Source organism: Rhagoletis pomonella, unplaced genomic scaffold (assembly GCF_013731165.1).
Source record: "Rhagoletis pomonella isolate Grant_MI unplaced genomic scaffold, Rhpom_1.0 Rhpom_scaffold_00004, whole genome shotgun sequence".
Taxonomy (NCBI): domain Eukaryota; kingdom Metazoa; phylum Arthropoda; class Insecta; order Diptera; family Tephritidae; genus Rhagoletis; species Rhagoletis pomonella.
This window is the reverse complement of record NW_023458558.1, coordinates 54172466-54187794: the sequence shown is the minus strand read 5'-3', so window position 1 is coordinate 54187794 and position 15329 is coordinate 54172466. Positions and strand designations below refer to the sequence as shown.

General features: G+C 35.4%; 3 protein-coding genes across 6 annotated transcripts in view; 1 reads left to right on the top strand and 2 right to left on the bottom strand.

Annotated features, from left to right (window-relative positions):
- Positions 1 to 8131, bottom strand: part of LOC118737811 (C-terminal-binding protein) — a 57361-nt gene extending 49230 nt beyond the window's left edge. For 2 of the 4 annotated variants that reach the window (XM_036468579.1, XM_036468582.1), the window contains exon 1: positions 8028 to 8130. The gene's annotated coding sequence lies outside the window, so the exon portion shown is untranslated. Of the gene's footprint in view, positions 1 to 7209; positions 7945 to 8027 lie in introns of those variants that run through there. The other 2 variants (XM_036468581.1, XM_036468580.1) reach the window with 2 other exon arrangements.
- A 1108-nt stretch (positions 8132 to 9239) lies between these two features.
- Positions 9240 to 14125, top strand: LOC118737809 (protein MEMO1). Its single transcript, XM_036468576.1, has 7 exons — positions 9240 to 9496; positions 11495 to 11576; positions 11634 to 11702; positions 11813 to 11925; positions 12742 to 12853; positions 12937 to 13156; positions 13806 to 14125. The coding sequence occupies exons 1-7, from the start codon at positions 9445 to 9447 to the stop codon at positions 14046 to 14048; spliced, it is 891 nt and encodes a 296-aa protein (XP_036324469.1). The 5' UTR covers positions 9240 to 9444; the 3' UTR covers positions 14049 to 14125.
- Positions 10112 to 11787, bottom strand: LOC118737810. Its single transcript, XM_036468578.1, has 2 exons — positions 11187 to 11787; positions 10112 to 11132 (listed from the first exon to the last, which is right to left on the bottom strand). Exons 1-2 carry the CDS (start codon positions 11264 to 11266, stop codon positions 10439 to 10441), a joined length of 774 nt encoding a protein of 257 aa, XP_036324471.1. The 5' UTR covers positions 11267 to 11787; the 3' UTR covers positions 10112 to 10438.
- Positions 14126 to 15329: the final 1204 nt, after the last annotated feature.

The window sequence follows — 15329 nt, the reverse complement described above, 5'->3', positions numbered from 1 at the left end:
GGTTTGAAAACCCTTCTCCTCCATATATTTCCCATTGCAAACTTATAAACTTACATACACTTCGCAGTAGACGGATTATATCTGACCTAATGTTCCTCCATGATGTTTTGAATGGAGCGCCAACATGATTTGTTTGCTATTGACTTTTGTAAAACTAACTATGCTCTAAATCAGAGGTGGGCATCTTCGGCAGAGCATTTTTGTAGCATGCGTGCAATTGATGTCACTGTGTGCGTGGGAGCAAATAATACCCCAGTAGGTAGTGCAAATTATTAACACTTTCCATCTGACTTTTTATCTGCGGAGCATAACAACTTCCATGACCAATGCAAAGCCATAAAGCGATGGCCGCCATCGCATGAATAAGTTTGTGTAGTCAAAAAGCAAAAGAGTGGAATCGTTCGTTTTCGATCGTGCATCTATGCTAACACACATGCTTCTCTTTCATGTGAGCGTTCATCTGGTCTGATACATAGGAGCTACAACTTAAGATGCTGAGTACGTAGCTACTCACTACCTAATTTTGTTATCTGCTCGTTTCGTATTATCAATTTATTACTTCGGCTGCTCCTAATTTCCACCGACTTTAGTCAGTTGCAAATTCATTGCTACTCAAAATGCACGTGACTAGGCAATACATTTTTGTAGTACCTGCGGTCAAACTAACAAAAAAGCATATACGCTGGCATGAATAACATTGGGAGCTCCCAACAAATTGGCCTAGTGGGGTCGTGCAGTTGAATGAAGGCTTCGCTGCCTTCTCAAGCAGAGCGTGTGTGTATACGCGAGTACGACGCGCAGTCGACCGCCGGGCAGACGCTGCCAGCTGTGATCTAAACCAACCAGTTATTGGGGTAATGAGTGAGTTCAATGCTTTATTTAAAGACGATAATGTATGCTAATCGCATAGAATTTAAGAAAACATTACATCGAACGTTTGATAACATACGAGATGTAATTCAAAATTTACGTTTTTGGAGATTTTGTCATGCAATTAATAAGCTTCATAAGAAGAATATGTTCAACCTAACAGATTACTAAACTTCCCAAAAATGGCGAAGATATGTCTCTCTAACTGTATTTTGGTATACCAGCTGTATGAATTGTTCAAACTTTGATAGCTTTTTCCCATAAAATTTAAATTTTTAAATAATTCTGTATATTAATAAACGTGCGGTATACTCTTTCTTTATTCGCACTTTTTTAATTTATTTTTTATTTTAAATTATATTTTATAATGGGTCGATTACGGATAGCAACGCAACCACGGTTCGGTTGCCAGCTGCAAAGCAAAGGAAAAAAAATTGTATTACGAATGGCAACTATGTTGTTGTTGTTGTAGCGGCTACAACACCACCCACCACCACCACCATCTCTTCCTCTTCAAGGCTGGATGGACAAATGGAGTTGTCATATACGCCTATCGCAGTCATGTGCTTGTGCCAGGTGAAGTGAATAGTCAATAGTCCAACAAGTTGTATGTAGTCCCGTCTATCAATGAGAGCCCTACGATTTTCTTCCTAGCGAGGGACTCACATGTAGATAAGCTGCAAAAAATGCAAAACCGAGCGATGAGATTCATCCTCAGCCGTTCCCACAACAGTCGGGTCTACGTAACAGGACAACCCAGATTTATATCTGGCCAAGGACTGTCACTCCAGCAACACTCCCCAAAAATTATTTGGTGAATTTGTATTCTGCAACAACAACAACAATTCATCCTCAACAAACCGTACGACACACCAACAAGTTGTATGCTTGAAATCTTGAATTGGTTAAGCGTGAAACAACAAGTTTTTTACCACGCTATGAAATTTGTGTACAATATTAAGAAGGACATTCTGCCGGATTATCTTATATTAAGTATAGAACGGAAGTGGACAAAATGAATATTTTTATAAAGGCTTATAGTGCTTTAATGAATTACCAGAGACTATAAAAAATTGTGATACTATCACTCTTTTCAAACGTCTGTGTATCAACCATAGCGTGGATTGGAAACTAGGCCTTTCCAACGACCAAGATATCGAGACTAGGTGGATCGGAAACTCGGTCTTTCCGAATACCTCGACCCTTAGATAATAAACAATAACTGGGCGGATTGGAAACTAAGCGCTTCGAACCGTCACATTAGCGCGACTGGGTGGATCGGATACTCGGCCTTTTCGACCACCTAGGAGATATCAAAGAAACCTAAAAATATAACGCGGATGGAAACTCGACCTTTACAACCGTCTACATAACTTCCGGAAAATTGCATGCGTTTATATTGACATAAAATAATTGCAGTGATAAAGAAATGTTATTTAAAAATTTCCGTAGAGCATTTTGTATTTAATACATATTTAAATTTTTAATCTAAATATATGTAATTATAAGAATGTTTAATCTTTTTTGTAATATAAGTCTAATAGACAGTAAAAATTAAATAAATAAATAAATAAAAAACAAAACTAAATAGACTTTCGGAGATTGAAGACAACATTAGTTTTGCCCACCTACATCCCCTCGATGGTTCCCAGTCATTGTTGAGCGAAGTATTCCCCCAGATTCTGATGGTGGCTTTGATAGCCCAGATGGGGAGTGTTATAGCTTGCAGATCGAGGAATGCCTGGTCTAAGCCAACTGTGGCCGAATGGTTAGATGTCTCATTACCAGATACTCCCGAGTGACCTGGAACCCATCGTAAAGCAGGCTCCTTATATTTATATTATATATAGACTTGCATTTCCGAACCAATCTAAAGTACTTACCCTGAAGGAAGCAAGTGTTTTTTTTAATCAACTTATTGAAAGACTTCTTTAAAACAAATGTAATAAGTAAATGGTTCGATTTCGATACTCTTTTTATTCAAAAAAACAATTTGTGGCTTGGAAATTTTAAAAAGTCAATGTGAAGTACAGAACGCAAGTGTATTCAAAAGAAACATACTGACTTTGAAGTGGTTGAAGCCAAATTCATCTTAAAGTTGTTGCTATTAAATGCAGAGTCGGACAGTCGACTTGCTGCTTGCACATAATTCAAACTGAACATTTGAAAGCATATTTACATGTCTGGCTGTAGCTGAGCGTGCAAAGATGTTTGCAACAATTGGTCGCAGCTAAGAATGGTCACGGCCAAATCTCATTTAATTTTAAATTTTTAATTTCGTTATTTCTTAGTTATGAAGTGCAGAGCGTAAGCGTATTCAAACGCAACATACTGACTTTGAAGTTGTTTAAGCCAAATTCTTTTTAATGTGGTTGAAAATACACACAGGAAAAGGCAATTGACTTCTTCCTAGGACATCGCTTTGTTAAATAAAAGAGTTTGTTTTTAATATTTTTATTGAGCTTTGTACCACGATTGATTATTAGAAGAAATTGAAAAAGCAACAAAGCGTTAGCGGATGAAATTATAGGAGCTATTTCGGAGATCACCACATCTCATCAGACTTCTTTTTTTTCTAGACTTAAGCAGGGATCGAACCTGCGTAACCGATGTTCAAAGTCAGAAGCGTTAACCACTGAGCTATGTACATCCCGTAAACTCTTGTTGTTAATTCATTTTCCTTATTCAACCAACTACTATCAAGTGCAGCTTTAAGAACTGACTGACGAAGTCCAGAGGTGTATCAAACAACCTCTTGACCCGTCAACCTACCGACAGGCCCTGAACGGCATTCACAGGGAATCAGTCTCAAGTTATGTAGACTCCCGCCCCGTGAATACCGTTCTAGGCACACAACCACTGGACGTGGCCGGGACAGAACTTTGTCTGCCTCGGGAGACCCGCACTACAATAGCCCAACTTCGCTCTGGCTATTGCAGCAGACTGAACTCCAACTTGAGTAGAATCAATGAGGAGAGTCGCCGCATGACTCACGGCACCTCTTCACATGCCCTGAGAACCCCACTCAGCTAACGCCCCTATGGACAGCCCTGTGGAAGTCGCACACTTCCTGGGCCTCCCCCTAGCTGAAATTGACGACAACGTTGACGGATGAACCGACCCGAACGGGGCTTAGTAGCCGCTACAACAACAACAAGTGCAGCTGATTTGCCGCATTTGCTTATTTGCTCTTATGTTCGTTGCCGGCAGTGTTGGCACTAATCGATTGATTTTTTAATGAATTAGTTAATTCGATTGAATTCAATCCGATTACAGTTAATCATGATCAAACAGCTAATCGTGGACGCGATTAAAAAAATTAATTTTTAATCATTAACCTTTAATTTGATTAAGTAGGTTTGGTGATTAATTAATTTATGCTGGAATTTTAATGTGCACACAAGGCCAGTTAATCGGGTATTGCGGGTCGGTTTTCCTCATCAATCTAAGGAATTTGGTGTGCGTTTTCATTAAAATATATTCTAACAGACGTTATGTAAACTAGGTTTTAATATCCCCCTGCACATATGCGATGGGTTGTAGAAATTCCCTGGTTATGTATTACTAATAAAAATAATGATTTTTTTTTTATATATTATGTGTTTTTATAAGCGTGAAACACAAAAGTATAACTATTACTCTTTTTTGGTTTCAAATTCGGACAAACTAGAGGACTTAATCAGAATTTATTTTTAATTGGATTAACGATTAATGATTAAAATTAATTAACCGTAATCACAACCGACAATTAACGATTAAAAAAAATTAATCAGTAATGGTACAGATGATCACGATTAATTAATTTGAATCGTTAATGGCGATTAACAATTGAATCATTAATTTTTAATCCTTAATCAGATAAACATTTTGCCAACACTATAAAGTATTTTATAATTACTTTCAAATTAATAAAATTTCCTGCAGGGTAGTTGGAGGGCTCGCTGCCATAGCAAACACGTAAACTGCTTGGTTTCCTCCAGCTATTTTCCACCACGTAGTTCATGGGTTTGAGGATTAATATACCTCAGCCTGAAAGCCCGAGCAGAAAAGTGAAGCGTATTGCCATTATCTTCGAAAAAGGCCCCAGATCCTGACCCAGAGTAAGTTCTGGAGCCATCAGTAATTGTGAGTCCTAGCTATGTGCTGGAATTTAACCTGCATTCAGCCTCAGGGAACTCTACATTATAGAATCTCTTCAACAAAGATAATGGTGGCATACTATCCGGTGGCATTGAATAGAAACAAATGTTCAAATCTCTGCCGCCAGCAATTTCCGCCCTTAAATAACAACCTCTTTAAAAATATCAATTATGGCCATTTTTTAAACACAAATTAATTTTTTTTTTTTGGAAAATACCTACATAATAAAAATCCATATTTTTAAATTTTTTAATAAACAATATTAAAAAAGCAAATATTTACGCCTGCGTCGATATTTTTTTTTAATATAAAATATTTAAAAAAGGAAAATTTGGAATAAAAAATCGCGTGATCGCCTTCGGCACTATTTAAAAAAAATTTAAGAACCTAAAAATGGGTAACCAATAACCATAATAGACATCACTGGAGCGGCAGGCACGGGTTTACCACACAGAAAGGGAATTACAGTTACTTCATCCTTTCTCAAGGCTACATCACTGGGGCGGTCACCCCAGTTGGTGCACACCAAAAGGGGTCTTATATTTGGTAAGGGTTATAATCCTAAAGCGCGACCGAAGGCCGCCTACGCAGAAAGAAATTCTACACAGAAATACTGTGGACGCAGCACCAACTTCGATAAGTGGGCGCGGGTTGGGGTCTTCACTTTTAGAATCAAAATACCGCTCCCCCCCCTAGACCCCCAATTTTTTGTTTACTTTTTTTCGGGTTGATTGCGAAATAAATCTGTGTTCATATGGAAAAGTAGCTTATGTCGAAAGGTTGGCTTTAGTATAATGCGGCATTCCTTTTATTCTTTAAACGACAAGGAATTTTTCGATGAGACTTAATAAGAATATTGACTTGCTAGTATCGGAACTATTTCTTGCGCGTTTATTTGCTAAAAGTAGTTCAACGGATCAGCGCCAGCGAGTCATTCGGAATCGTATACTGCAAATGCCGATTTATATTAAAGTCAGCCTTTCGACATAAGCTACTTTTCCATACGAACACAGAAATAAATATTTACGTAGTATACTATATGTACATATATGTAAACATATTATATATGTATATGTATAATTGCACGGAATAAATATTTCTGTCATTTTTAATCGTCGATTTTCGATAAAATGTTCACAGATATTGTGTAAATGTAGATACTTACATACATACATATGTACATAGCAATATACATATCGTGGTATAGGTACAAAACGGCGTATCTTGGTTCTGCAAAACCGCTTAACTGACATTTTTTTGCCAAAAATTGGATTTGCTCACTCACACAAGCGCTTTGCACAATCCCTACCCATTTGTCCTGAAATATATTAGCCAGAAATGCCATTGCTTTATAAAAAAGAGAACGGGTTTGCATTATTATGATACGCGGTTATGTACTTTAAACGACGATACGTATATTTAAAAATTAAACTAAATTAAATTAAAAAATTATATTTATAAATTTATGTGAAGCTAAGATGAAATATAAATAAATCGTCGTAAGTAGAATCATTAGGGGCAGACGAGACAATTTGGATATGAATTCACTTGAGTGAATCGTAAAAGGCTAGATAACAAACCAACAATTCAAGCAAAATACACAAAGCAACAGCGAATGAAAAAATCAATCAGATGGAAGTACACTTGACTATCATATCACAATGTACATATATATGTATTTCCTTCCTCTGATTTGTATTTTTATATATTTGAGACAAGTTCAGGTCAAGCTGGATTGTTGGCCACATTTGGCCAGTTGTTTGCTACTTTGTGACAGCAAAAGCAAAAATGCAATTCCTCATCAAAATGTGTCAACAATGTTCGCCGCCATATTTCTCCACTAGTTATTCGCTCACGCCGTAAGTACTCGCCAAAACATTTTTTTTTTCTTTTTCACCATCTTTCACTCGTTACTTTCTTTTCCAACTCTGTATGCAAGTGTGAAGAGGAGGCAGTTTATGACTAGTGCAAAGCCTTCTTCCAATTGCTTGCCAGCACGATATGAGCTGCGTTAAATTAGGAACCGCATATGACACTATCACAATTTGTTTTTTTTTTAACAGAAAACGAGAAACATATTTAAACTAATATCAGCCAACTATTATTCAATAATAATAAGTTATGGAATCTGTCATTCAACATAAACATAAATTATTTCAATATTTGTCATGTAAATGATTTCAGTTTATAAACGCTTACCACGATAAGGGTTCAGAATTTTTTTTTGGGACAAACTTCACGATCTGTGGAATGGTCACTTTGTATGTACTTATTGACCGACTTAAATATGTTCTGCGGCGATTGTAAGGTCTGGAAACGAAACGAAGAGGAATTGCGCGAAAACTTGTAGTCTATTTTTTTATCGTCAAACACGTCAAGCAACTGCAAATTTATGAAGATGTATTTAATCAATTTCTTCAGTTGTATTTCTAAATTCTGCCTTTTATAGTTTTTGCGGCCGCGGCTGCAGACCGTGAATTTTGTTGCTACTCGCTCTTGCAGTAGGCTTGCTGTTTTCTGCGTTTGGTTAGCCCTTTTCGCTGGTACAGAACAGAAATTTTTTCTTGGAAAAAACTAGCAAACAAAACTTTTCGACAACTGTTTTCATACACAAACACTACCGCGGGTAGTTTACCAACAAATTCCACTTATTTTCTTTATTATTTATGATTTTATTCTGCAATTTTCGAATAACTTGAATATCAACGCGCTCCCTGACGAATCACAAAATTTTACACTCGTAGCTTTCAAAATGGCGGAAAATGGTGGAGAACACGGCGATTCTTTTTAGTGCCTCTGCTTCTTCTTCCGATATAATTTAGTACAGAAATGACGCGATAGTGCATTTCGCACAAGCATCGCAAACGAGCGAGTGAAAACTGTATCGCCGCATTGACAGTTGACTCGCTAGTAGTGCCAATTTTCAGTTTTCACCAGCTCGTTGGGTATCTACAAATGTACTTTAAAGGAAAATTTTACATTTTCGCTTGCGAAAATTTTAAAACAATTACACGAACCTTTTTGTTATCATAAAGTCACAAGAAATTCCCGAAAAATATATTGAGAAAGCGCAGCGCTGACCACAGCCTGTGAACGTTGGTAACCAGCGAATTGTAGAAAACTGCGAATTATTTTAGTACACGTTGCCATGCGGCATTTTCTGTCTTCAGGGTCGCATTTGCGAACTTGGTTCAATAAAAACAAAGTACTTGAAATATTTCAAAAAAATTTAAACAGATACATATCCATGATACAAAAAAAAGGTAGCTTCACTTTGATTTTTTTGAAATAAACTGCGCTTATCACGTTTATACTTTTCGTAAATTGCTCGAGTATCACTACCACCTCAACAAATTATTGTGTATTAGCATAACTATTAATAAGTGTGTAGTAATTTAAAATACCTTAAATTACCATACCGCAACAAAATTTGGCATTATATGCAGTGTTCCATGAGATATTACTATAGATATTAGAACGTTGCTTTAATTTGGATCCTTTTTGGAGGACATATGAACAAAGGAATAGTTAAAAAGTAGCTTATCGTCAATGAAAGCACTATGAAAGCATAAACTTTGATGAAGGTAAAAAAATTTACAAATTCTTAGAGTTGCTTATTATAGTTTATAGACAGATAAACTACTCGCTCTACTGCTGCTGGTGCCAGCATTTCGCTTAGATTGGGCACATCCGTCCCGAGGCTAAAAATTTCCGCCGAAAACTGGTTGGAACAAGCAAACAACACTTTGGCGAAGCTACCATGCACGTGGCCATCCCGAGATATGCAGCTAATCGTACTAAATAATGATGAAAATGATTGCATAAACAAATAGATTATCTGTGTGCATTACGCAATGTAATAGGAGTATTTTACTTGCCTTCCGTTTTATAATTAATTTTAGAAATAAACCTCTCGCTATAAAATGATGGTCAAAATATATTCCTTGAAATATTTTTTTTAAGTAAAAAACCACTTTTTAGTTTCTTCAAAGAATATGGTAGCTGCAATTAAAAAAAAAAAATCAAAAGCATAGTTTATGTCAAATGGGAGCAATGGCGGATAAGAAGAAGTGAAACTACCTTTAAATATTTGTATCATTGCTACACTTTGTATGAATACGCCTTGGTACGACGGAATGAATGAACGTTGCCGATGTTTTTAATTTTTGTCGTCGATGTATTGTGCAGCTAATCGTCGATGTTGATATCGATGTTTATGAACAAAACATCAATGCTCACATTCCTAATTTGATATCTTTTGTCAAAAAACGAATATAAATTGTTGTCAACCTTTCTTCTCAGTGAATTCTAGTTTGACACAATTGGAGTTAATACAAAAGGAGACCAAAAATCTGCAACATAAAGTTTGGAAAATATAAATTCAATGATATAATTGTAAATAGTTAAAAGAAAGTGGAAAGTAAGCTGGTAAAAATGTCTACTGTCAGAAAAGCAACCCATTCTGGAAGCTGGTACACCAATTTAGGTAAACATTGAGTAAGACAATTTGTATTCTATCACTGGAAACTGCAGTTTTGTTTTGAAAATGACTATGTGCACTACTTATACAAGAACCAAAGATTACATAGATATAATAGACTACATAGTGCCACTGGTACGTTGGTGAGTCAGCATTGTCACATTATTTTTTATCACAGTTTCAAGCTTCCTTTAGGGATCATTAGTCTTAGATATTTGTCCAACACAAAACCGGGAAATGTTTAGCTATTCGTACAACGATTTCGCGGTGGGGGGATGAGGGAGAGGGGGCGTGGGCCCCTCCACAAAAAAAAGTAAACGAAAGAGGATGGTCCGCGCTTTATAAAAAGTTACCCCTTCCACCTCTCACTCCCACAGACCCCTTGGGAGCTGTTTGAAAATAAAAGAAATTTAGATTTTTTACAAAAGGATTATAACCCTCACTAAGTAGAATTCTCCTTTCTGTGTTGCCGAAGAAGAGGAGGAGTTCTTTTGATTTGATTCGCTAATTTATAAAAATCATACATATTGAAGTATTTGCTTAAAGTTGATATCAAATAAGTTTTATTGCAACTTAAAATGTTTATTTTTATTACTAAATAATATAAATTTATGTATTCGCGTAGTTTGTAAACGAATAAGCTTTTCTAGAAGGCATGCAAGGAAGCACTTTTCTCAGCCCTTCTTGAATAGGCCTCTTAGAATGGATTCACTTAAAAAGGCCTACCTAAATTATTTTCTGGGAGGCGTAGACTCTTTTTCTACAAGGTTTTTGATTCGGGTCACGCGTTCGGGTCCAGCAACCCAAAATCGTAGAAATAACTAAACCGTACCCCACAAAACCACAAGGGCATTAGGCAAACGTGAAATAAACCACTTCAAACATATTTCGGCATGTATATGATCAAAAAACATTTGAAGTACATATATAATATATAATAATAAACCATTAATTTTTGAGCTCTGAATCTTGGCCGGGCTGTCTAGACATCATTGTTTTGTTTATATCATCGATGCGTGCATATGATATTTCCGTAGCACGGGAAAGGCGTTTCGCCATTTCGTCAACCGAATGACGTTGTCTTTTAAGCTGCTCTAGACCGTGCTGTAGTTGTGTGCATGTTTGAAAGAACTCACTCAACTCTGGTATGTTACCGAATTCTCCAGGATGCCGTTGGAATTTTTCCCCCATTTCTACTGTCAACTTGTCCAGCGTATTATTCCTGTAATGTATTTGTAATATTTCCTTAATTTCGTCTTCTAGTGAAACAGTGCGGTCCTTTTTAGCGAGGTGCATATCTTTAATGCGAGTTTTGAGTGAACTAAAATTAATGGCTTGGAATCTTTCGCCCATCGTTAGGAAAAGCTCATAACTTTGTTGCAGATCACAACGCATATTTTGTAGATCAGTGTCGATAGCTGCACTTTGAGTTTCCTCTCTAGGAAGTTGCAATAGCTTTGTAGAGAGTAATGTCGGAAGATGTTCCTTTTTAATTTTAGTATCTGTTGTGCCTGTTAGCGGAATGTTGTCTGAAGTTGTTATTTTCTCGGAGTTATGTATGGGCTGTTCCTGTTGTTGATCTGCGTCCCCTTCAGTCTCTAAGCGTGTGCTGCATGTTGCATTCATATTTTTGGACTCCTCGCTTTAAGAAAGTTAATTGTTTTATTTAATCTGCTAAAATTTATTGATTTCGTACCCGATTTCGTTGATAATTGAGTTCATCTCTTTTCGTATAAGATCATAAAGCCCGTTTGTTGAATTATCGCCCTCAGCCATTTTTGCTATTGATAAATTTTTAAACAATTCTTAAAAAAGTTATTTTTTTTTTTATATTTTATGTATTTGTCGATAAATTGTAAGTAAAACTGTTATCTTCGGTGCCGAAAACCAAATAATGAATTAAGAAGAATATTGCTAGGCAAAGTACACAGCTGGGTTGGTTACTAAGGCACATTAAGAATTAACAAGCAAGTATAGTGCCTTAGTAAAACCTGAATTTTCTAGGTCCGGAGTTGTCACGTCAATTGGATCGCTGGCTGGTTGCTGCCGAACTTTCACACGGACCGGCACGTGCAATTATTGCGCCGTAAGTTAATAACATCTAATATTAAATGTAATTCATTTTTTTTTGGACGACTCCTAGACATGCTGGCTACACCTACTGTGGCGCTTGTGGCGCCTTCGCCTATCGACAAGTCAGTCCCGCTGTAGTGTAAGTATGGAATTGTATTGTACACATCCATACATATGTACATGCATACATACATATATAAGATAATGAAGCTTAATACCACTGTTTAATTTCTTCTTATTGTTATTTAGGAAAAGAATTTTCATATTGGGTCCGTCTCATCATGTACGTCTGCGGGGCTGTGCCTTGACTACTGCGAAGAAATACAAAACACCTCTTTATGATCTCAGGATTGATACTCAAAGTAAATAAAATGTATTTCGTAGAGATACCACACGTTAAATAAAAATAGAATTAATGCATATGTTTTATTTTCGTATACCAACTATATGAATTGATCAAAATTTGATTACGTTTTCCCACAAAATTAAGATTTTGAAACAATACTCTCTATTGTTACCCGCGCGATATGCATGTAGGTACTAGAACTGTATGCAACAGCCTCTCGCTACTACAAAAAAAAATATGCATATACATAAATCGTCGATGACTTTGCAAAACTGCCCATCGGCCACCTAAATCGCTAAAATGAGATTTGGTAATCCTGGACCCCAGGCATCGAGATTTATGCATAAAAATCGTAAAATCGTTATTAAAACAACAGATTTTTAAAATAATTGCTAGAAAAAATACCGCCTATCTGGGCAATGCCTTCAAAGAAAACCATTTTTTCGCTATCCTGTAAACTTCGAGTGTTGCAAAGGCATCGACGATATGTATATGTACATGTACATATTATTTATTTTTATTTTATTTATTTATTTCTTGACAGTCTTTTAAGACCAATAAAATCTTGTCAATTAAATTGTTAGCTTATTTAATTGCTTACTTCCCTATACATACATATTTTTAGGCTGGGATGCAAAACCTCGTATCTGCCAAATGGTATTGCATGAGGTAAACTCAGTTAGAAGACAATTCAAAATTTCTGAAAAGTAAAATGTTTTCCTCATGAAATTTTTGCAATATGTAAACTTGGTATTGCATTTGGCGGATATGAGGTATTGCAGTCCCCGCGACGACATGTATTTATGCGTAGTCTAATGAATGCATATTTTAGTCAATGCCGAATTGGAAAAGACTGGAAATTTCTCATGGATGGACATGAAAACAGATGAGGATGAACATAGTATCGAAATGCACTTGCCATATATAGCAAAAGTTATGGAAGAGTAAGTATTATTCCACTGAATGCCTTTGTATCTAAAGCTTTTAAAAATTTTAATTCAATAATTGCTTATTGTACATTGTACAGTTTCAAAGATCAGTTCACGATCGTGCCAATTTTAGTCGGTTCTTTGAATCCCGAACAGGAAGCTCTGTATGGTGGCCTTCTAGCAAACTATTTTACAGATCCACAAAACCTCTTTGTGATATCATCGGACTTTTGTCATTGGGGACACCGCTTCAACTATACGTATTACGATCGCTCATGTGGTCAAATTTACTCATCTATTGAAAAGCTTGATAAAGATGTATGTAAATAATAATCGCTTTGTTGTTTATTACAACACATATTGGCCAGGTAGTAGCATTAGAACAGCTGTTTTGATATAATTTTTAGCGAGTATTTAGGCCCTAAAAACGAAATGACAAGAAAGTCGCATCAGATATATATTTTGTTTTTAATTTAAATTTTTTTCTATACTCCACTAACCCACTCATGATTACGATAAAAATAAAAATAAAATAAAAATACTTGTATAATGTAACAAAATAATATTTTATAATTATGTTCTTCAAGTAAATATTATTTTTGCTCTAATGCTACCACATGTTCCATATGATTTGGTTTATGGGACGATTATGGATATCAACGCAACCTCAGTTGGGTTTTCAGTGAATTGCAGCTCAAATTAAGTGTTATAAATTTGAAGATAATAGAATTTGAAGTACCAGCATTTAACGCTTTAATGTAGGGGAAAGAGTTGGAAAAAAAATATTCTTTATTAATCAAAACTTCCGCAGCAACCACAAAAATGCAGTTGCGAATAAAGCAACTCAGTTCTCATTTGCCATCTGTAATACCATTTCAGCCACACACAACGCAACTGATGTTCAGTTGCCATCCGTAATCGGCCCATTATTCTTAAATACTATTTCTGGACGTATCTTTTCTTTCAGGGCATGGCCATTATTGAAACACTTAATCCCAATGCTTTTACTGAATATCTACGAAAGTACAACAATACAATTTGTGGCCGTCATCCGATTGGTGTGATGCTTAATGCTGTAAAAGTGTTGCAAAGTCAAGGTTATAGTAATATGAGCTTTAAATTTCTTAAGTATGCTCAAAGCAGTCAATGCAAGGATATGGATGATTCCAGTGTTAGCTATGCCTCCGGATCCTTAGTGTTTGAATCTTAGGGTGTTTGGAAAATTTAAAACTTTTGTGTGCAAATACGTACCCCAAATTCTGGCAGACTATTTCTGAGTTTTTTTTTAACAAGTATAAAATAATGTTAATTTGGATGGAGAAAATAACTAAATAAAAATAGACAAGTATATTTGTTGATGAATATTTTGGTCGAGTGATTAGAGGGGCGCAATATCAATCGCATAATCCAGGGTTCAATCCCTGGTCCGAGCAACATAAATTATATTTTTTTTAACAGCAGTCGCTCCTTGGCTTGCAATGGCAAACCTTCGAGTTCATTTCTCTCATGAAAAAAGCTTCCCATTAAGAATCGTTGCCGTTCGGTGGTGGCGTAACACTACTTTGTATGAAAACGTCAAGTCGCACACCACAAATCGGTGGGTAGCTCGTCCAAGTAATTGCAAATGTAGAAGTGCCAATATTTACGTAAACCTTACACCACTTAAAAGAAAATATAGTTCACACTGTAATAAAAACTATATAAAATAAGTTTCAAACTTTCTACAAAATTTTAAAGAATTCATCAAAACTTCAAAGTTTTTAATAAAATATTTTACAAAAATTTTCGGTATGCCCAAATAATTTTAGTTTAATAATAAAGCAAGTTTGAAGAAGCTCAAAATTTTGGTTGATTTTTTGCAATATTTTTCCCACACGATGTTGCTCATTTTTTCCTAAGAAAAAGGCATGTGTGCCATAGAAAACTACACAACACCGTTGGCAAAATTATTTTTTTTTTCACTTCACATTATTATACTAAAGTTAAACTACCAAACCGAAATTATCGTAAAAATTTTGTTAAAAATTATTGAAATTTTTTATAAAAATTTTATAAATTCCCTAAATTTTTTAAAATGTTTGAAACTTTTATTGATAAAGTTTTTGCTGCGACTTAAACTATGTGTAATAAATAAAATAAATATAAATTTACAAAATTCTACCTAATTAAGAAACAGGTGGTTGTAATATTCGCTTGACCTTGAGTTACAGTTACACACAGAAGTATTCGTTGTTTAGTTTGTTCACGGTATTCAAAATCTGTTATTATAAACCTTTTTTCCTTAATTTTTATTTAAATTATAGCTCGTTCTATAACAAAAACTCAATAAATCATTCATTATATGGTTTATGTTATACATTGAGGTATATTTTAAATACATATTAACGAATAAGATTTATAACGGAAGATATTTTGAATATCGTAAAAAAAACTAAACAACGAGTATTTCTGTGAGTAACTGTAAATATACATATAATTGAAACAGTTTTTA

Coding starts and splice junctions, on each gene's coding strand:
- LOC118737809 (XM_036468576.1), top strand. CDS start 9,445: ATGTCTACTGTCAGAAAAGCAACCCATTCTGGAAGCTGGTACACCAAT. Junction 11,577..11,633: donor GCACGTGCAATTATTGCGCC/GTAAGTTAATAA, acceptor GACGACTCCTAG/ACATGCTGGCTACACCTACT. Junction 11,703..11,812: donor CAAGTCAGTCCCGCTGTAGT/GTAAGTATGGAA, acceptor ATTGTTATTTAG/GAAAAGAATTTTCATATTGG.
- LOC118737810 (XM_036468578.1), bottom strand. CDS start 11,266: ATGGCTGAGGGCGATAATTCAACAAACGGGCTTTATGATCTTATACGA. Junction 11,133..11,186: donor TCAATTATCAACGAAATCGG/GTACGAAATCAA, acceptor ACTTTCTTAAAG/CGAGGAGTCCAAAAATATGA.